General features: G+C 47.0%; 1 protein-coding gene across 8 annotated transcripts in view; it reads right to left on the bottom strand.

Annotated features, from left to right (window-relative positions):
* WNK1 (WNK lysine deficient protein kinase 1) overlaps positions 1–22,611 on the bottom strand; it is a 143,105-nt gene that overhangs the window by 10,079 nt on the left and 110,415 nt on the right. For 4 of the 8 annotated variants that reach the window (XM_040436448.1, XM_040436505.1, XM_040436488.1 and 1 more), the window contains 14 exons: positions 21,927–21,986; positions 21,653–21,781; positions 19,267–19,752; positions 18,822–19,019; positions 11,147–11,226; positions 10,901–11,063; positions 6,651–6,767; positions 6,407–6,568; positions 6,251–6,305; positions 5,142–5,273; positions 3,629–5,010; positions 2,954–3,037; positions 2,676–2,762; positions 2,150–2,213 (listed from right to left, as the gene is read on the bottom strand). In XM_040436448.1, coding sequence (XP_040292382.1) covers positions 2,150–2,213; positions 2,676–2,762; positions 2,954–3,037; positions 3,629–5,010; positions 5,142–5,273; positions 6,251–6,305; positions 6,407–6,568; positions 6,651–6,767; positions 10,901–11,063; positions 11,147–11,226; positions 18,822–19,019; positions 19,267–19,752; positions 21,653–21,781; positions 21,927–21,986 — 3,199 coding nt within the window. The remainder of the gene's footprint in view (positions 1–2,149; positions 2,214–2,675; positions 2,763–2,953; positions 3,038–3,628; positions 5,011–5,141; positions 5,274–6,250; positions 6,306–6,406; positions 6,569–6,650; positions 6,768–10,900; positions 11,064–11,146; positions 11,227–18,821; positions 19,020–19,266; positions 19,753–21,652; positions 21,782–21,926; positions 21,987–22,611) is intronic. The other 4 variants (XM_040436463.1, XM_040436454.1, XM_040436480.1 and 1 more) reach the window with 4 other exon arrangements.

The following is a 22,611-nucleotide window of genomic DNA, read 5'->3' as shown; positions in this document are numbered from 1 at the left end:
CGTGTTCAGAATTAAGCAATCACAGTCAAAATCCTGTTAAATAGCAGTCAGCATACACCTGCCATCATTTTTTTTTTAAATCAAATCGTTTTTATTAAACAATTAATACATAATATAACATACTACAATACATTGAATTTTTCTTTCTTTCTTTACATTAACCACAATGCGGATTTAGTGAACAACATTACTCATAAGTATATCACCACTCAATATTATACACCTGCCATCATTTAAAGTGCCTCTGATTAACCCCAAATAAAGTTCAGCTGCTCTAGTTGGTCTTTTAGTGACATTTTCTTAGTCGCATCCCACAGCAAAAGCCATGGTCCACAGAGAGCTTCCAAAGCATCAGAGGGATCTGATTGTTAAAAGGTATCAGTCAGGAGAAGGGTACAAAAGAATTTCCAAGGCATAGCATATACCATGGAACACAGTGAAGACAGTCATCATCAAGTGGAGAAAATATGGCACAACAGTGACAATACCAAGAACTGGACGTCCCTCCAAAATTGATGAAAAGACGAGAAGAAAACTGGTCTGGGAGGCTACCAAGAGGCCTACAGCAACATTAAAGGATATCTGGCAAGTACTGGCTGTGTGGTACATGTGACAACAATCTCCCGTATTCTTCATATGTCTGGGCTATGGGGTAGAGCGGCAAGACAAAAGCCTTTTCTTATGAAGAAAAACATCCAAGCCAGGATACACATCTGAAGTCTCCCAAAAGCATGTGGGAAAAGGTGTTATGGTCTGATGAAACCAAGGTTAAAGTTTGTGGCCATAATTCCAAAAGATATGTTTGGCCCAAAAACAACACTGCACATCACCAAAAGAACACCATACCCACAGTGAAGCATGGTGGTGGCAGCATCATGCCAAGGAGCTGTTTTTCTTCAGCTGGAACTGGGGCCTTAGTTAAGCTTGAGGAAATTATGAACAGTTCCAAATACCAGTCAATATTGGCACAAAACCTTCAGGCTTCTGCTAGAAAGCTGAACATGAAGAGGAACTTCATCTTTCAGCATGACAACGACCCAAAGCATACATCCAAATCAACAAAGGAATGGCTTCACCAGAAGAAGATTAAAGTTTTGGAATGGCCGACCCAGAGCCCACCTAAAAGATTTCAGTTTGTTTTTCAATTGAGTGGTACAGTTTATAGGTCACATTAAAGGTGGAAAAAGTTCTGAAATTATTTATCTTTGTCTCATTTTTTTACATCACAGAAACCTGCCTTTTTTTTTTACAGGAGTGTGTAGACTTTTCATATCCACTGTATGTACATACAGTATATGTACTCCAAAATAGTATCATTGAAAAAAATACAACATCCCACAAAAAAAAAAAAAAAAAAAAAAGTCCTACGGCTATGTCAATGGTAAAACAAAGTTATGGCTCTTGGAATCAGGGGACGAAAAATAAAAAATTATTGGGTACCAACATCCCAGTCAGTCATTTTTCAGCTCTCTATTCCTGAGGCAGAGTTCATACTTCAGCACGAAATCAGTTATTTTGAGCCAAAACAGGGTGCACATCAGAAACACAGAACAGGTGTAAATCTTTCCCTTAGGCCAAAAGCACACGGCCATGGAACACGGACGTGAGCGGTCCGTGGTATCTCGGCCTTGCATCCTGCTGACAGCAGAAGCGCACGGCGTCATGGTTGCTATGATGCCGTACGCTTCATGCCGCCGCTGCACTACAGTAATACACTGGTATGATCTATACGAGTGTATTACTGTAGTGCAGCAGCGGCATGAAGCGCACGGCGTCATAGCAACCAATGACACCGTGTGCTCCTGCTGTCAGTAGGATGCCAGGCCAGGATACCACGGACCGCTCATGTCCGTGTTCCACGGCCTTATACTTTCCGTCTGTGCAGGCTCCAATCCTGGTTTTCGCTCACAACCACTGATGGAAATCACTCAAGTATGAACTAGTCTTGCAGTCTTCACAGAGATGCTCACTCGGCTTTTCCGAAACTCCTGAATTGTAATGGTGCCTAGGCATGTTGGTACCTGAGTGAGCTGACAACTCCAACATTTCCAGAAGGTGATAAAAAGGGTGACTGGATTTTAGGTTGGACCAAGCTTGAGGTCACCTTTGCTCGTATTTTCAAGTTAGAGCAGTGTCTTGAGGTACTTACCCTCAGCAGGGGGCTGTGATGAGGCAGTGGCGGGGATGCTCGTCAGGGCTGCAGGGGGTGCAGGCTGTATAGAAAAATAAATCTCATTAGGATGGATGTAGATTATACTTCCGGAGATCCAAATAACAAAAACACAGGCAAAGCACAAATCAAACTTCACACCACATGGGGGCACTATGCTCTATACTGGTGCAGTAAACATAGGAGTCACCAGCTAATGGACAATGCTGATCAACAGGTCCAAATAGACTATGCCATTGACAATGGCGCAAGAGATTCATAGAGGAATAACTTGGCAGATATGCTATTCAGTCTTGTGACTGTATCTACAGGGACTGTATAGGCAGCCATATCCTTGAAAATAACTAAAGTGAACATGTTGAATCAGTGTCATGTAATCCACAGACAGTGGTGCTATATTTGGTTCATCAGCTTTTTGCCATTAGTGACCTCAGAGAGGGGCAAGCGAGAACTAGGCATTATAGGAATGAGCAATTCATCCATCACTCGCCACCCTCACACTCACACAGTTGGGTGCAGAGGACGTAGGGACAGTGTCGGGGCTCAACGTCCGTCTCAATTGGAAATCCAGGTCTTCAAGAGGCTGCTGGGACTGAAATGAGAATCACTGGGGGGTCATGGCTTAGAAATGCCCGATCAAATGGTCTACCCTATTCTGAGAGGTCAGCACAGAGCCTGGGATATGTGGTGGATAGTAACCAGATAAGACATAGGGTAAGACAGACATGCACAAGTCAGGGGGTTATGGGGAAGAAGGAAAATAAAAGGAGGCTCATGCTGCACCTGAGTTAGTGAAGGTCCTGGGAGAGGAGGCAGCGGTTCGCCAGGCAGAGTGCCCACCGTGTGCTCTACCCCGGCTGGGAGCACCTACAGGACAGGGAGAGGCAGCGCCATCAGAGAGGAACACATAACCTACTTATTACACACACTGAGCTCCCCCCTATATCACATAGCATTGTCAGACTATCTTCCTTCCTCTGCCCTCGCCCATTTCCACCATGCACTGCAGCCAGTGAAGAGGATACAGAGTTAGGATCAGAGAGTTGCGGCGGCTGGACCGCCAGACACAGATTAGAGATCGGCATTCCTGTTAGTTCTATGGAAGGTAGAAGTGACTTCTGCACTGTAACCTCACTGAATACCACGGCCATCGTATCTCATCCATGTATACCCCCCCCCCCCCCCATAGTAAATACAAGAACACCAATGAACCCCATTTTACAGTTTAGATACAGAGTCCATCTGTCACCACCTGTAGTAAACGGTCACAATTTTATCAGCAAGCTTGTGGACAGACTATCCCAATGGCTTAGCCGATTGTCTAATAAAGCAGGGGTGGTTGGTGGTTAGTTTAAATTACTTCAGATGATTGAAGGATTACAGCTCTGAATCTGACATGACATACTGACAATGCAACATTTATCCAGTCCTACTTTTACTGTCCCAAAAACTACTTACCGGTACCCTACTAAGTGGGGGCTTAGAAGGAGGTGTCCCGGATTTCCCTGTAGTCACTGTAGCGACTGGGGCAGAGACATAAGTGACCGGTGTAACAGCTTGTCCAGGGGTCACACCCTGGCTCTGGATGGGCACACCAGATGATCCCAAAGGCAAACTTGAAGGCGGTGCAGTTGACGTAGGCTTGGTCTGGGATGAGATGTTAGTGGCCGGAGGTCCAGGCAGGGGAACACTGTCAAGTCCTCCAGAAGCTTCTTGTGGGGTGAGACCATGTGAAGTGCCCACGCTGCCATGTTCACTAAACAGCGAGCGCAGCTTCTCCTCCAGGGTTTTGATATCATCGATCCCAGACTTTGTTACACTGTCAGAGTCGCCTTCAATGGAGTGAGCATGAGGAAGATTAGGGGCCGTGCTTGGCTGAGGTTGAACAAGGGGCAATGAGTGCTGGGGCACGCTTGGCACTTGTTGGCCTAACTGTGCACCTCCTGGCAATGTGACTTGAGAGGATAGGGGCGTGGAAGCGGCTACACCTGCTTGAGAAACAGGGGTTGCTGCCATGCCAACGGGAAGATGCGCTGCATGGATGAGAGGTGGATTTCCAGCAATGGCAAGGCCTGCTGCTTCCACCCCAGCATAGGTAAGTGGACTGGATATGGGGAGGGACATGCCTGCTGTACTGGTCCCAACAGATACTTCTGCTGGCTTCATAGTGCTCTCTGGGTGAGGCACATTTACTGGTGTACTTTCCACAAAGCTTGGAGCAGAACTGCTGCCGCTTAGCTGGGCTTGGGCAGATTGTCCTGTGCTCAAGATGACTGGAGCAGACACTGAGGTGTGAGGCAGTGACAATGGAGGAGAGGAGAGGTTTTGTTGCAGTGCAGAGGAGCTCACAGGAGGAACCGACTGTGCAGGGGGTGATGTCATAATTCCGGGTGCTATAGAAACGCCGACGACCAGAGGCAACGCAGGTAATGAAGACACTAGGACAGGAGTGGCTGCGGATACAGATACACCTGATGACCCTGTAACAGTGAGTGGCTGAGCAGACACAGTGGTGATTGGAGGCACTGTGCTTGGCACACCACTCCATGGAGCAACTGCTGGAGCAGCAGTCACCACTGACTCCTCTAGCGAATGTGGAACAGCAGAGTGCATGCTGCTGGGGATCGCAGTTGGAGGCAATCCTGACAATGCAGCTGAGAAGGACCCAGCCAGATTAGTCAGGGAAGGTGGGAAGGGGGGTCCAGTCTGGTTAAACACTGGCGGAGCCGTGCTGGGACCCTCAGCCATTTGTGCCTGTCTCAACTCTGCAAAGGCATTATGTAGACTGACGGAGGACGCAGAGTGAGAAAGGTTCATCCCGGGACCGTGAGACACTGGGACTAAGGGAAAAAAAAAAAAAAAAAAAACAACATTTAAAACTCAACATCAAGAATTTTTTTTTTTTATAGGGTGAGCATCTTTGGAAGACAATGTATAGGGCTGGATATGGATCGCCCTTCACTTCCCCCACCTGTAAATTGCGGATCCTGTGATGGAGCATTAAAAAATGCTGGCTCCCGCAATCTGCTCTCTGGAACTGGACTTACGATGAACCGTCTTCCAGCAGAGTGAACGACTTGCGCGTTCAGACTTGGGGCAAGGTCTGGATGAAAAAAAATAAAATAAATAGTAACATATTCAAGTACATTTTCTCCACATATAATAGACAACATATTGTGCCTCGCAGGATCCGGGTGCCAAATAACCATTTAGCCTTCAAATTTTGCAACATGCCAAAAAGCAAAAGGTTTCCATAAATGTTTCATATTCTATGTTGCTTCTCTAATACACATATCAGCCAGAGGGCACCAGTAGACACTGTAGAGTTAAAGGCTATGTACACCTTTGAGCACAATTTGTTTTTTTTTAGGATTGTATTTTACTCACACTGGGCTAAAATAATTTTTTCAATTAATCTTTATTAAAAATATTCTACCTGTCACACAGGGTTAACTGTTTGAATAGCTGTGTGAATCCAATATTTACTTTCACTTTGTGCCAAAACCTTATCTCTAAATTACTAAAAAGGTGACACACTAACTTAAAGGGGTTGGTCCATCTTGGACATTGGGAGCATATCGCTAGGATATGCCTACAATGTTTGATAGGTGAAGGTCCCACCTCTGGAACCTGCACCTATGCTTAGAAAGGAGCCCGCAAAGTGCCATAGGGTTCACCGTACGTGTGGTCACCCTCCATTCAGTTTTATAGGGATACCGTCGCTTGGCTATTTTCAGAAGTCCCATTGAAATAAATGGGAAGCAAGTGCTCAGTTATTTTCAGCACTCCCATAGAAATTAATGGAGGGCAGTCGCGCTCCCCTTTTCTGCTAGCAGCATGCTATTAGCCCTGTATGACAGTTTGGTTGGTAGGGAAAAGCTACCCAACAACAAGTCTTTTCTATGGAACTGTCAGACAGCCCAAGCCTAACAACCAGTCGTAGGTCTTCAACTCAAGGCCCTGAAGTGAGAGCAGAATAGGGGCAAGACAGTTCGGCAGAACAAACCAACCAATGTTTCTTTTTATGAAACAGGTACAGAAGTTCTATAAAATTAATAAGTTGCGAATATAGACAATCACCTGGCCGTTGGGGTAAATAGACTGGATTCGGATGCCTAAACTTGCCCTCCAGTTTCTGGAAAGATAAAATACAGTCACCAAGTGCTCCACACAGCATACAATGGAGACTGTAATGCACAAGGGCAACCTAAATGCATCATGTAATAGAATCAGTACCTGGCCTTCTGGGTAGTTCAGCTGCAAACTTTCCGCCTCCTGCTCCCCTTCTGGTTCTGCAATGACATCCTCACTCAGCATGTCATCGGCTTTCTCTATGATGTCCTTTACTTGCTCCACAAAAGAGTCTCTTTCTGTGGCCAAGATAAAAACATTCTGAACCTAAGGGGGGGAAAAAATGTGGATATCAAGCAATAGAGATGCTGCAGACAATCTCCATAACGTAAGCAAGCAAGTTACTCACCATTATAGTGGCAATTTCCTCTGGGTTGTCTCCATCCAAGTCAAATTTGAAGGTGACCATCTTGCGGTTATGGGTCTCCAGCTGGCATTCTACGACACGATCGCCTTTGTTAGAAACCTATAAGAACAGCAAGACCCACTGTAAAGATGTGCAAGGATCAAAGTAAAAAAGACCATGGCGGTCATGCCCATGTTAAATGTGCCAATAAGCATCACCAAATAGTGTTCTTTCAAAGTCGTGAACCCTTCAGAATTTTCTATATCTCCGCATATATTTGACCTAAAACTATATCGGATTTCACACAAGTCCTAAAACCAAATCAAACAAAGGAGTCAAAAATATTGGTCTTTTATTGAGGAAAATGATCCAATATCACATGTCTGTGAACCTTTAGGATTAGCAGATAATTTTAAAGTGAAATTAAATTCAGGTGTTTTCAATTAATGGGATGCCAATCAGGTGTGAGTGAGTGACGCGTTTTATTTAAAGAACAGGAATCTATCAAAGTCTAATCTTCACAAGACATGTTTGTGGAAATGTATTATGGCACAAAACAGGAAATTTCTTGGGATCTCAGAAGAAGAGTTGTTGATACTCACCAGGCTGGAAAATGTTACAAAATCATCTCTAAAGAATTTGGACGCCACCAATCCATGGTAATTTACTAAAAGCAATTAGCCTTATCTAATGTTAATGAGTCCACCATCAGGAGGACACTAAACTACAATGTTGTGTGCATGTCAGAATTGCAATAAGAAAGCTGCTTCTGGCAAAAAACAGCTGTCTGCAGTTTGCTGGAAATTATATAGACAAGCCAGAATACTATTGGAACAATGATATGTGGACAAATGAGAACAAAATAGAACTTTTTGGTTTAAATGGGAAACATTATGCTTAAAGAAAATAATACACTGGGGGTCATTTAACCACTTCCCGACCAGCGCTGTACATGTACATTTCTCATACACTTCAATGCCAATATATTGGAGTGTATGAGAGAAGCAATCTAATGATGAAAAAACAAGTGTAAAAATCAAAAAATCAAAATCACACTGGCATAAAAGTGGCAAGGGGCCTTTTTGCAACTTTTTAAACACCAGTGCGGGGTGGTTTTAAACCATTCTCGCCACTAGGAAGTGGCGGGAACTAGGCCATTGTGACCAACACATTTACTATTTTTTTCACCTGGAAACAGGCGTAAAAGTGGAGTACAGTCATAAGGGCTCATGCAAAAAACCATTGCCTGTTTGGGGAACGGAACATATGGCCCATAATACAGCAGTCCTATTCTTGACCGTGAAAACAAGAATAGGTCTATTTTTGCGGGTACTACGGAACAAACAAACGAATGCGGACAGCACACCGTGTGCTGTCTGCATCTTTTGCAGCCCAGCTGAAGTGAACAGGTCCACATCCAACCTGCAAAAAATGCGTATCGGATGCAGACAAAAACTGTGGTGTGGTGTGCATGATCCCTAAAGGGGAAACAATCCCGCAGAGGGGGAAACAAAAACTGGTGGAAAAAAGCAGTCTTTGTAAATGACCCCCACTATGTTCTACCATCAAAACCTCATCTCATTTGCAAAAAATAGTGGTGGTTTTATCATGATTTGGCCTTGTTTTGCAGAATCTGGGCCAGGATGGCCTGCAATCATTGATGGAACAATGAATTCGGAATTAAACCAGCAAACTCAGAACATGCGTGTGTCCAGCTGCAAGACAACAACCCTAAGGCCTCTTTCACACGGGCGAGAATTCCGTGTGGGTGCAATGCGTGAGGTGAACGCATTGCACCCGCACTGAATCCGGACCCATTCACTTGTGCGTTGCGTGAAAATCGCAGCAAGCTCTATATTGTGCGTTTTTCACGTAACGCAGGCCCATAGAAGTGAATAGGGCAGCGTGAAAATCGCAAGCATCCACAAGCAAGTGCGGATGCGGTGCGATTTTCACGCATTGTTGCTAGGTGACGATCGGGATGGGGACCCAATCTTTATTTTCCCTTATAACATGGTTATAAGGGAAAATAGCATTCTTAATAAAGAATGGCAAGTAAATTCGGTATGGAGGGGTTAAAAAAATTTAACTCACCTCATCCACTTGTTCGCGCAGCCTGGCTTGTCTTCTTTCTTCTTCGAGGACCTGGGAGAAAAGAACCTTTGGGGATGTCACTGCACTCATCACATGGTCCATCATGTGATGAGTGCAGTGACATCCCCAAAGGTCCTTTTCTCCCAGGTCCTCGAAGAAAAAGAAAGACAAGCCGGGCTGCGCGAACAAGTGGATGAAGGGAGTTAAATTTTTTATTTAACCCCACCATACCCAATTTACTTAGCATTCTGTATTAAGAATGCTATTATTTTCCCTTATAACCATGTTATAAGGGAAAATAATGATCGGGTCCCCATCCCGATAGTCACCTAGCAACCATGCATGAAAAAAAATCGCACCGCATCTGCACTTGCTTGCGGATGCTTGCGATTTTCACGCAGCCCCATTCACTTGTATGGGGCCTGTGTTGCGTGAAAAACGCACAATATAGAGCTTGCTGCGATTTTTACTCAACGCACAAGAGATGCTTGAAAATCACCGCTCATGTGCACAGCCCCATTGATTCAGTGCGGGTGCAATGCGTTCACCTCATGCATTGCACCCGCGCGGAATTCTCGCCCGTGTGAAGGAGGCCTAAGCATTCAAGTTGTTCTACTCAAAAATGGTTAAAGAAGAATTAAGTTAAAGTTTTGGAACGATCAGGTCAAAGTCCAGACCTTAATTCAACTGAAATATTGTGGAAGGACCTTAAAGGGAATCTGTCATCAACTTTATGCTGCCCATACTAATGGTATCATAAAGTAGAGACAGGTGAGTTGATTTCAGCGATCTGTCATTTATAAGTTAAAAGTAAGTGGTTGCCGAGAACCAACATCACAATCATTGCAGACTGGGCCTGGAAAAGAGTCCGGCCACCTGAGAAGAGTCATGGTTATTCATGAATTCCTGCTCTCCCTTGCTGCTCATTGACAGTCTTCTACCTAGTTTTCTCCCTTTCTGTCTAGGAGAGAACTGCCAATCATCAGCAGATGGGTGAGAGAGCAGGAGATTATAAATAACCAGGACTCTTCTCCGGTAGATTTGACTCTTTTCAAGGCCTGGGCTGCAATGATTATGATGCTTGTTCTCAGCAAACACTTACTTTTAGCTCATGAGTGACACCGCTGAAATCAGCATTTCTGGCACTATTTTATGCTGCCCACAGTGAGGTCAGCATAAAGTTGATGACCGGTTCCCTTTAAGTGAGCAATTCATAGGAGGGCATTTACCAACATAACAGAGTGGAAGCTGTTTTGTACGGAGAAAGGGGCTAAAAGTCCTCCAAGCCGACGTGCAGGACTAATCAACAATTACTGTAAAAGTTTACTGCGGCATGGGGAGTGGGTCACACCAGATACTGAAAGCAAAGGTTCACATACTTTTGCCACTCACAGACATGCTATTGGCTCATTTTTTAGGCCTAATATTTTTGACTTATTTGTTCGATTTGGTAATCTTTATCTACTTTTAGGAGTGCACAACCTGTTGGCCAAGTGCTCCCCAGTTATACAGTCTGTCTAATGTTGCTGCCTCCGCCCTGCTGGTCTGAAACACAGTTATCTGCCTGTGCGATTAGCTAGGTCTGAATGAAGAGCACCAAAGCTGGACCCTGCAGTGCAGAAATAAGTGCTTTCCTTGGCAATAAAGAAAAGTGGTCACTGCTACATAGGAGCTGGGATGGCTGGCAACAGAAGGATTTAAAATGGGTTATCTGAGACTAACAAATGCTCCCCCATATGCTGGGCCCCTCGCACTGAATCTACTTACCTGGCTCCCCACGCTGCTCCTGGTCCCCGCACCGCCACAGCCGCTTCTCCGCGCATGCGGATGAAAACATCCAGTGTCGGGTGGAGCAGCCAATAGCAGGCGATGACAGGGACGAGCCTCCCTAGCATCATCCGCCAACCATTTGTTAGTCTCTGATAACCCCTTTAAATGGGTTGTCCATTCAGGACAGGCCATGACCATCCGATTTGTGGGAGTTCGGCACCCCGTATCTGATCCGCCAGTGTCAGATCTACACTGCACAGCCGTAGAGGACAGTGCTGTACTTGAATATACAATACAGCCATACATCTATGGAATTGAACTAAAGCCCCAGATGAGGCCTGCATGGAATTTTGAACTAATGATAAAAGTAACCACTAGAGGTTGCTCACATTCAGTATTCTAAGCTTGGGGCGGGAAGTCTTCTCATTTCGGGAGCGGCTCCGTACTGACTTTCGGTAATGTCGCTTGGTGGTACGACCCTCATGTCTTCCACTAGAAGCTGTAGCTCCCTCGTTGCCATCACTCAGGCCTGATGCTACATCTGAGTGGGCACTGTGTGGAAAAGAATATTGGTTCAGGAATACAAATTCATGAAGAATCACTAAGTGTGAAATGTGAACCAGGATTACCATTACCTGTCCATAGAGGAAACCACCTGCGTGGTCTGTGGTGGCTGCGATTCCACAGGGACAGCTTGAGCAGTGGTCTGGGTAACCTGGGAGAAAAAGGATTAATATTAAAGGGCATCTGTTAGCAGATTTGCAGCTATGAAACTTGCTGACCTGTTGCATGTGCGCTTGGCAGCTGAAGGCATCTGTGTTGGTCTCATGTTCATATATGCCAGCATTGCTGAAAACATGATTTATTAATATATGCAAATGAGGCTCTAGGAGCAACGGGGGACGTTGCTGTTACACCTAGAGGCTCTTCTTTCTTTGCAACTGCCGCGCCCTCTTTGCTTTGATTGAAAGGGCCATGTGTAATGATGTTTTCACTGCCTGGTCCTGTCAAAGTGGAGAGGGCATGGCAGTTACAGATATATAAGGCCTTACTCCTAGAGCCTTGCTCTGCACACGGCCGTTGCCCGGCCGTGGCCATATTGTGGCCCGCGCAGGGGCGGACTGACCGGTCGGGCACTTCGGGCATGGTCCGAGGGCCCGGGCGGGATGGGGGCCCGCCGCAGAATAACATTATGTGTTGTTAATGTTATCCCCCAGGGCTCCATTTGCGACTAGAGCCGCGCCGCAGCTCTGAATACAGCGGCGGGCACAGACAGAAGCTGAACTATCACTTATCAGCAGCGCAGTGGAAGAGTCTCTCCCTCCCCCTGTGCTGCTGCCGCGGCCAATAAGAAGAGGGACAGGGGGAGGGGCTGTGGCCACTGCGCCACCAATGAAGATAACTGACCTGTTAATACAAATACAGGAGGCGGGTGCCAGAATCAAATAGCGGCACCCGACCTCTATGACAGGGAGCGGCACCTGAGGGGTTAACTGCCGCTGATCGCAGCTCCCTGTCATAGAGGTCGGGTGCCGCTATTTGATTCCGGCACCCGCCTCCTGTATTTGTATTAACAGCTAAGTTATCTTCATTGGTGGCGCAGTGCGCCCCCAACCCCCCCAGTATAATAAACATTGAGTGCGGCCCCCCCCCCCCCCCCCCAGTATAATAAACATTGGTGGCTCAGTGGGAAGTGCCAATGAGGGTTAAAATAAATAAATAAATAAAAATTAACTCACCTCCTCCAATTGATCGCGCAGCTGCCGGTCTCCTGTTCTTTCTTCAGGACCTGTGGTGACGTCACTGAGCTCCATCACATGGTCCATTACCATGGTGATGGATCATGTGATGTATCATGTGATGAGCACAGTGACGTCACCACAGGTCCTTTGACAGGCTGCTACGCGATCAATTGGAGGAGGTGAGTTGGCACTGCCCACTGCGCCACCAATGTTTATTATACGGGGGGGGGGGGGCCGCACTCAATGTTTATTATACTGGGGGGGGGGGCGCCGCACAATGTTTTTATTTATTTTTTTGTTTATTATGTTGGGGGGGGACGCACTGCGCCACCAATGTTTATATGTTTATTATACTAGGGGGGGGGGGGGGCGCACTGCGCCACCAATGTTTATATGTTTATTATACTAGGGAGGGGGGGCGCACTGCGCCACCAATGTTTATATGTTTATTATACTAGGGAGTAGGGAGGGGGGCGCACTGCACCACCAATGTTTATTATGTTGGGGGGGGGGGGGGGGGGGGGGGGAGACGCACTGCGCCACCAATGTTTATATGTTTATTATGTTGGGGGGGACACACTGCGCCACCAATGCTTATTATACTGGGGGGGGGGGGGGCGCACTGCGCCACCAATGTTTATATGTTTATTATACTAGGGAGTAGGGAGGGGGGGCGCACTGCGCCACCAATGTTTATTATGTTGGGGGGGGACGCACTGCGCCACCAATGTTTATATGTTTATTATACTAGGGAGGGGGGGGCGCACTGCGCCACCAATGTTTATTATGTTGGGGGGGGGGGGACGCACTGCGCCACCAATGTTTATATATTTATTATACTAGGGAGGGGGGCGCACTGCGCCACCAATGTTTATATGTTTATTATACTAGGGAGGGGGGGTGCACTGCGCCACGAATGTTTATATGTTTATTATACTAGGGAGTAGGGAGGGGGGCGCACTGCGCCACCAAGGTTTATTATGTTGGGGGGGGACGCACTGCGCCACCAATGTTTATATGTTTATTATACTAGGGAGGGGGGGGCGCACTGCGCCACCAATGTTTATATGTTTATTAAACTAGGGAGGGGGGGGCGCACTGCGCCACCAATGTTTATATGTTTATTATACTAGGGAGTAGGGAGGGGGGCGCACTGCGCCACCAATGTTTATTATGTTGGGGGGGGGGGGGGACGCACTGCGCCACCAATGTTTATATGTTTATTATACTAGGGAGGGGGGGGGCGCACTGCGCCACCAATGTTTATATGTTTATTATACTAGGGAGGGGGGCGCACTGCGCCACCAATGTTTATATGTTTATTATACTAGGGAGTAGGGAGGGGGGCGCACTGCGCCACCAATGTTTATATATTTATTATACTAGGGAGGGGGGCGCACTGCGCCACCAATGTTTATATGTTTATTATACTAGGGAGGGGGGGCGCACTGCGCCACCAATGTTTATATGTTTATTATACTAGGGAGGGGGGCGCACTGCGCCACCAATGTTTATATGTTTATTATACTAGGGAGTAGGGAGGGGGGGCGCACTGCGCCACCAATGTTTATATGTTTATTATGTTGGGGGGGACACACTGCGCCACCAATGCTTATTATACTGGGGGGGGGGGCGCACTGCGCCACCAATGTTTATATGTTTATTATACTAGGGAGGGGGGGCGCACTGCGCCACCAATGTTTATTATGTTGGGGGGGGACGCACTGCGCCACCAATGTTTACTATACTGGGGTGTTGGGGGGCGCACTGCGCCACCAATGTTTATTATATTGACCTTCTACTACACATTCTGCATTAAAGAATGCTATTATTTTCCCTTATAACCATGTTGTTATAAGGGAAAGTAATACAGTGAATAGACTTTCATCCTAGCAACCATGAAAATCGCACGGTTCAACCGGAAGGATGGATCCGGCATTCCGGTATTTTGAATGCCGGATACGGCACTAATACATTCCTATGGGGAAAAATGCTGAATCCGGCATTCAGGCAAATCTTCAGTTTTTTTCGCCAGAGATAAAACCGTAGCATGCTGCGGTTTTATCTTTTGCCTGATCAGTCAAAAAGACTGACCTGAAGACATCTTTTCCGGTATAGAGCCCCTGTGACGGAACTCTATGCCGGAAATGAAAAACGCTAGTGTGAAAGTACCCTAAAATATTAAAGAGGACCTTTCACCTGTATAAACCATGTTAACTGAATATGCTGCCATATAGCGCGGCGCCCGGGGATCTCACTGCACCTACTATTATCCCCGGGCGCCGCTCCGTTCTCCAGTTATAGGCTCCGGTACCTTTGCTTTTTAAGTTATAGTAGGCGGTGTCTGCCCTTGTCCTGTGGGCGTCTCCTTCTCCTAGGCTGCAGCGCTGGCCAATCGCAGCGCACAGCTCACAGCCTGGGAGAAAAAAACCTCTCATTAAATTATTAAAAAATATCTCCTATGCGGTGAGCATTCGCCATTTTTAGTCACCTTGTCACCCCAAGCACGCAGCTTTTTTTGGTGTTTTTTTGCACGGTATTGAGTATCGCAATACTTTTTTATGGTGACGAAAGTGAATCAAAACTTTGGTATCGAAACAACCCTACGCCAATCTGATCGGCGTAGCGTTGTCACGATACCAAAATTTTGATTCAGTTTTGATTTGGCGACTAAAAATTTAATTTGGCTCCTAAATTTTTCAGTTCAGGAGCCAATGGCTACTAGGTATTTTTTTTAGTCTGGAGCACTGTGCCCAGCACCCCAATTCCGAATGTTATGCTGGCCTGGTAATGGCAGCGGGGCCTGGTGCAGTCACTGTATTCTATTACACTGGGCCCCGCTCACTGTAATACTAATATTCATATGTGAACAACTTGAAATCCTCTGCGATCCTCTCCCTCTCTGTACTCACAAACTCAGTAGCAGGCCGGGCGGCAGCGCAACTCACTGACGTCACGCGCCTGCTCCTCCCACTTTATGAATGAAGCAGGCGGAGCAGGGGCGTGACGTCAGTGAGTTGCGCTGCCGCCCGGCCTGCCTGCTACTGAGTTTGTGAGTACAGAGAGCTCAGAGGGAGAGGATCGCAGAGGATTTTACAGTGAGCGGGGCCCGGTGTAATAGAATACAGTGACTGCACCGGGCCCTGCTGCCATTACAACACCAGATGCCGGCCCCCAGACCCTGTATTGGGGGTCATTCACTCACAGCGACACTGTTATGGGGGGGGGATCTGTGGATGACACATATATAGCATAAGGTGCTATATATGTGTCACCCACAGATCCCCCCCCCCCCCCCCACAACAGTGCCATCCGCAGCGCCCCCCACAACAGTGCCATCCGCAGAGCCCCCACAACAGTGCCATCCACAGAGCCCCCACAACAGTGCCATCCACAGAGCCCCCACAACAGTGCCATCCACAGAGCCCCCACAACAGTGCCATCCACAGAGCCCCCACAACAGTGCCATCCACAGAGCCCCCACAACAGTGCCATCCACAGAGCCCCCACAACAGTGCCATCCACAGAGCCCCCACAACACCTTTTGGTTCAAAATATTTTTTAATTTGGCTATTCCCCACCCCTCTTGTAATTGTTCCGCTACTTGTGGACTGCGCGGGAATGAGTTCAGTCACTTCGGTGCGCAATCCCGTCCTGCAGCGCGTGATCCCGCAAGACCCGCCGCTGTAGGTCACGGGTCTCGCGGGATCACGCGCCGCAGGATGGGATTGCGCACCGAAGTGACTAAACTCATGCCCATGTAGCCTGCAAGTAGCGGATCAGTGGAACAAGTACAAGGTGGGTGGGGGGATGATCTGTGGGGTTGCTCAGACGGCTAGGCCCTTCACAGTAGTTATTAACCCTTTTCAGCAGTCCCCCATTCACTGAAGGAGGGACTGCTGAAAGGGGTTAATAACTACTGTGAAGGGCCTCCCCCCCTTTCACAGTAGTTATGCCCAGATATGTGCCCCCTTCACAGTAGTTATGCCCACACTGCTTCTAACAGAGGCTCACTAATGGACGCAGAGATTAGATCACCCCATATGAGAGCATTGAATCAATGCTTTTCTATGGGGAAAAATCTGACCCTGGAGGTCATCATGCAGAGTGTGAGGACGTCCAGCGTCAGATACCGGACCAAAGGTCTGTTTTACTCCAGGAAGCCCTCAGGTGGCTGCCAGCGACTAGAGGCCGACTTATTGCTGGAACGTAAACAATGCAGTTTCTCTAGAACATTGCAGTTCGATTTGCAAAAGGGACACTGTACCCAGACCACTTCAATGAGCTGAAGTGGTCTGGGTGCCTTTTGTGTCGCTTTAACTTTGAAATCTTATTAAAGATTGTGTAGGGTGTGGCTGGAGGCGGAACAAGGGTGGGGCTTGCAGCAGAACATGGGTGGGGCCTGTAAGGGGGCCCTTGATTTATTTTGCCCGGGGGCCCTGAGGGTTCTCAGTCCGCCCCTGGGCCCGCGTACAGCGTATCCGCAGCCGTTTGCACTTGAATGGGTCCGCAATCCAGGAGATGCGGTGCGGAACGGAGGCACGGATCAGAAGCCCATGGAAGCACGGTTTTCTGTCCTTGCCTCCACACCTCAAAAAAAGGAGTGCGTGCACTACTTTTGTGCGGTGTGGACCGCGGAACCCATTCAAGTGAATTGAATTGAAGTGAATGCGCCCGCATGCGTCGGCCCCACAGTCTGTGCCCGTGCATTGAGGACCACAATTTGCAGTCCGCAGCACGCGCCCCCGGCCAGCACACGGTCGCGTGCATGAGCCCTAACAGTAACGCCCACATTGCTCCTACATTCGTATATATTAAAACTTCATTCTTCTCAGCGATGCATATATGAAGATGGGATAAACAGATGTATTTTGCTGCCAAGCGCACATGCGATAGGTATACCAGTTTCAAGGGTACAAATCTGCTGACAGATGCCCTTTAAGCTTTTCACTCAAGATGATGATTACAATGCTAAATGCCAGCCTGCCAAAGCGAAACCCGCTGCTACACCCACTGATATACCCTCAATCAACATGCAGGTCTGGTGACTGAAGTCTAGCTCTTGCCATGCAGCTTATGCACAGCTGGACCAGCAGTGTGAAGGTGAGGAGCAGAACAGACATCACTCGCACAGCAAGGTGAGATATGGGCCACTGCCAACGCAGCTCACCCAATGGAGCTGTGCCATGCCAGTGTTAAGGCTGGAAGACTCACGTCCCAGCAGAAGGACCAGTGACAGCATGATCTCCATAAAATCAAGTCACACTGCTGCAAGAGAAATGCACCAGTCAGCCGAGACCAGACATCAGCAGTACAATACTGTACTATCTATCTTGCTAGCCAAGCCTTGGTCATCCATATCTAGGACAAACTCTTATCATTGTCACCGGGGCCAGAGAAGGTAGTGCAGGACTCAAACTAAAAACATGTAGATAGTGATGTAGCTGGATGTTAATACATTCTACGGCTTTCTAATAATCTGAGTTTATTAATAAACGAGAATATTCTTGCTTACATCCAGAGGTTGAAAACACTCCCTAAGGCCTCTTTCACACTTGCGTTGTCCGGGTCCGTCGTGCACTCCATGTGCCCGCCTGAGCCATAACACCGCAAGTGAACTGAAAGCATTTGAAGACGGATCAGTCTTCAAAATGCGTTCAGTGTTACTATGGCACCCAGGACGCTATTAAAGTCCTGGCTGCCATAGTAGTAGTGGGGAGCAGTATACTTACAGTCCGGGCGCTCCAGAATGACGTCAGAGCGCCCCATGCGCATGGATGACGTGATCCATGCGACACGTCATCCATGAGCGTGGGGCGCCCTGACGTCTCTCTGAAGCGCCCCGGGAGCCGCACGGACGGTAAGTATACTGCTCCCCCGCTCCCCACTACACTTTTCCATTGGCAAACAGGACTTTAGCGTCCTGGCAGCCATGGTAACCATTCAGAAAAAGCAAAACGTCGGATCCGGTAATGCGCCGAAACGACGTTTAGCTTAAGGCCGGATCCGGATTAATGCCTTTCAATGGGCATTAATTCCAGATCCGGCCTTGCGGCAAGTGTTCAGGATTTTTGGCCAAAAAACGTTCCGTTCCGGAACTGAAGACCTCCTGAACGGATTTATCTCCATTCAGAATGCATGGGGATAATCCTGATCAGGATTCTTCCGGCATAGAGCCCCGACGACGGAACTCTATGCCGGAACACAAGAACGCAAGTGTGAAAGAGCCCTAACCTAAAAACTCATAGCTGAGGGTATGTTACAATGTATTCAACATGTCAGCAGCAAAAAGTCACGCTCCAGTCCTGATAGTTTTGTTACAATATAATAGCAGACTGTCTACATTATATTTTGAGAATATTTGGTTAGCAGTGACCAGAATGCATTCAAGGCATAGAAACAAAAATGCTGACAATCCTGTTTGCCAGGCAGTGGAAGATGGCGCCTAGGCACATCCTTGTCATATTAAGCTCATTACTGTTCGTCATACAGTTGCCAACGCTACATGTAGAGACCTTTAGATATTATATTTCATCTGCTGCCATTACTGGGATGTTTGCCATCGTACCTCTGTGACTGGTTGCGATTGAGACAGTGGAGCTGCAGGGACCCCTTGAGTAAGCGCGCTGCTCTCCACGTAAGGCTGTGGTAAGCCACCCTGGTATCCAGGCTGCAGCAGGAACTCTGTGCGTATGGAAGGCGAGATAACTGATGGAGGTAGCCCTGTCTCTACAGGGAATTGGGATGGAACCGAAGATGGGAAGCCCTGGACAAACAAAGCCAAATCAGTGGAATATAGTAAAGAGCAAAGACGAATAATAACCCAGCAGCTAAGTGATGAGCCAAAACATAAGACTAAGCATTCACTCAGTGCTATAGCTAATGTATTGCTAAGTCCCCAATACCAACACAAAGACTGAAAGCGGTCTGTATTAGGGTGACAGTCCCGATTCATTCCATAGCCGGTGACATAAGTGAACACACCACCATCAGAGCCCTGCAGGCGGCAGTACCTGGTAAGCAGAGTCTCCCAGAAGATGCACTGGCTCTGAAGCTTGTCCCAAGGCGGCTGGTAATCCAATGGATGGAGGCATAGTATACACAGGTTGTGGGTGGACCTGTGTTTGGGGCTGGAGAGCGACAGCAGGTATGTGGCCGGGTAAAATAATAGCCTGTCCAGAGGACAGGACTGGAGTACCTAAAGAAGAGGGCGGAAATCCTGGCACAGTTTGCCCGAACCCTGGAGACATTTGGATAGGAATGGCAGGGAAGCCGGTATGTGGAATGGCAGTTTGTACAATGGCAGGGGGCACCGTGACGGGCAGCTGTGGGGGGGAACTGAACTGGGGCAGAATAGAGGCAGCCACTAATGGCTGTGCCAGTGGCAAGAACTGAGCGGTCACAGAAGTAGCCTGGGCAGGGAGGAGGGGAGTAGGAGCTGGTGGAGCAGGAACCAAAGACTCTCCTTGAACTGCTGGCAAAGGCTGAGAGACGGGGAGCTGGCAATTAAGAATGAGTAAAAGAAAAGTAAAGATGACAAGCAAAAGCAAGCGTCAAATATAACACAACCAAACATGGAATATAGGACATCGGCCTATTAAAAAGGCATGCGGTCAACAAGCGGCACATAACTGGCTTCATGTGAGTGGAGGGGTGAGATGCAACAGGACATGCTGGTTGTGGTCACTGGTTAATAACCCTTACATGCACTGACTAGAACTAAAAGATTAACCAGTGCAATGCTTTACTGCACTTTATATCCATCTGCTTATCTCAACTGGCTAAAAAATAAATATCACACGAAAGAAAAAGTGGTACTTCCTTAAATTAGCAGAATAGGTTGTGTGGATCAGAGCCACCCTGGACAACAGTGTGACCCTACAGTAGCTGTCTGCAACCAGTACTCTTCAAATGCGGTGGAACTACAACTCCCAGCAGGCCATGTGAGCCCAAGGCTGTAAGTTGCAGCTTCACAAATGCTGGAGAGCCACAGATTGGAGACTGTTGCTCTGGAGGACCTGTACATCCCACCATGTCATGACAGGCTCCCTTTAACCATCCGAGACAACTATAAAAATATTAAAGACTAAAAATCTCCCAGCAGTTTTGTGCATACAGCTCCTACACATAGCAATGTATGTCTCCTGTTCTTGATAGCCTATAGACAGTAGAAGACGAATAGAGTCCCACATGACTACAGAATCAGTCTACAGTCTGAACATAGGTCTACATAGCAGCAGTATAAACAAATGGAAGAGATTTCTATTTCTAAGGCAATTTACAAAATTGCCGAAAGTTCAGGGTGAATGAGCCATTACAGTGAAGGGTTGTATGACATTAATAGGATGAAGAAATGAATAATGGATCTGGAGTGAAGGTCAGCAGGTAAGGAACAGACAATCATGCAATTCAAAAAGGGTCTACATGCCAAATCAAAAGGACAGGACATTTGTAGCAAAACAGGGGATTAGGTGATTGGTGGGGAGGGGGTGGCATGCATTGCAAACATCTTTTCAGACCACGGACCAGCTGGGAAAAAGCTGTGATCAGTCTTTGTGCAGTGAGGAGAATACTTTGCCCCACCACGTGTGACGGGCTCCCAGCCGGATGAGGTGAACCACTGAGCAAGCAGTTAAATTTAACGTTTCAGATACTATCAATCCATTGTGTTCAGGGGAGTAGAGTGTGAAAGCCAAACTATCCCTCCTCCTCACTTGCAAAAATTGCATAAAAAATAAAAATTATATAAAAAATAAAAAAAAAAGCCCTCAAGGAAAATTCTTTTCATCTTCAAAAGCCAGATACATGGGGCCATGTTATTACATTGAAAGTAGAAAACAAAAATGTATTCTTAAAGTGAATCTCCACTTTTCTACATTTTAAGGCGTCCATTTGTAATAAGAGCTCAGTTTTCAGATTCAAAGCACCAAATCTCCTACACAGACATACAGTACGGTTCTATGGTAAAACGTCATTGCCTGGAGCCACCACTAGAGGCGCAGTCAGTCTATATACAGTATGCGGTAAGCTCACCCTAGCGGAGGCTGCAGGCAGACAGAACGCTATTATCTTTTTATGGAGCGGATTTGGAACTCTGCTGCAGAAAAAAACTCAAAAGATATGTTAAGAAAAATCTGCACCGCAGTTGAGACCTACTTACCAGAAAGTAGGTGTTAGATTCTTGATATGACTTGTCTGATTAAAAGGCATTTACATTTTTATTATTGGATACCTCTTGCATATTACATCATGTCCCATATAACAATACTTCATTACACTGTACTTTATATAACAGGCAACCTTACACTTATTAAAAAGGTTCACCATTATTAAATATTAAGCTGTAACAGACTCTTATGTGCTGAACTATAAGACTTTCACACCTGGTTCCTCACTCACCTGGGGGACTGTGGCAGCCACTTGGGTTTGGGTAATGATGGGCTGGGTCTGGGCCGGTATGCTGGGAACAGCCGCTGGAATCTGGTACTGGGTTGGCTGATGGAGTAGTGAAGGCTGATGCTGCACGCTCTGAAATCATAGGATTAAAAATTCAAAGGGGGCACTTACCTAATCAATGCAGCGGCCAACTATACCATAGCATGACAGCTGCACATTAAATGGCAATGGGCAAGGGATGCAGTCAGAAGTGTTGTAGAAGGAAGAGTTTTGTCACCTGAGAGTGTGGGGCTGTCTGGGCGCCAGGCACAGATGTAGTCGGGGGCTGCCCAGGTACCTGTGGCAACAATGAAGAGACATTATGTTAAAAAGATGTATCACAACATGAGTGAACCCTAATTTTGAACCACTGTAAATACCCTGTGCCATTATGGTTTCATGGCTGCCCTAAATTTGCCCACTTGAAGCTAATGGGCAGACATTTGGAGGAGCCTGGCTTCAACAAACTTTTAAAGGAGTTCTCAAGCAGAAATATGGTATACAGGTGTGGCAATTTACTGCTAGTGACCACTCTACTGAAAAGACTGCCAGACAGTGTATCCTCAGCAAAACAGACCGTCAGACAAGGCTCTAAATCAGCCGCATCTAATATATGGCTCTACAGCTGTTTCACAACTACAATCCCCAGCATAGCAGGAGTTCTAGTTTAACAGCAGGAGAGCTGCAGCTTAAAGGCCATAGTGGCAGTCTCCATCAGTTTGTGGAATTCATTTTTTTTCTGGAGAATCCCTTTAAATGTCTTGGCCAAATATGTATGACATGAACATATCAATGTCTACGTAAATTCTGAGTGCCTCCTGATCAGTGAATACACCTAGACCTCTGCCCGGGTTTCTAAACTGATCCCCCTAAACAGCGAGAATTAAAGATGGGTGGAGTTTCAAGGTATCAAGGTGTAAACT

This window comes from Bufo bufo, chromosome 1, assembly GCF_905171765.1.
Source record: "Bufo bufo chromosome 1, aBufBuf1.1, whole genome shotgun sequence".
NCBI classification, from domain to species: domain Eukaryota; kingdom Metazoa; phylum Chordata; class Amphibia; order Anura; family Bufonidae; genus Bufo; species Bufo bufo.
Note: the sequence above shows the minus strand (reverse complement) of the source record. Positions and strands in the feature narration are given on the sequence as shown.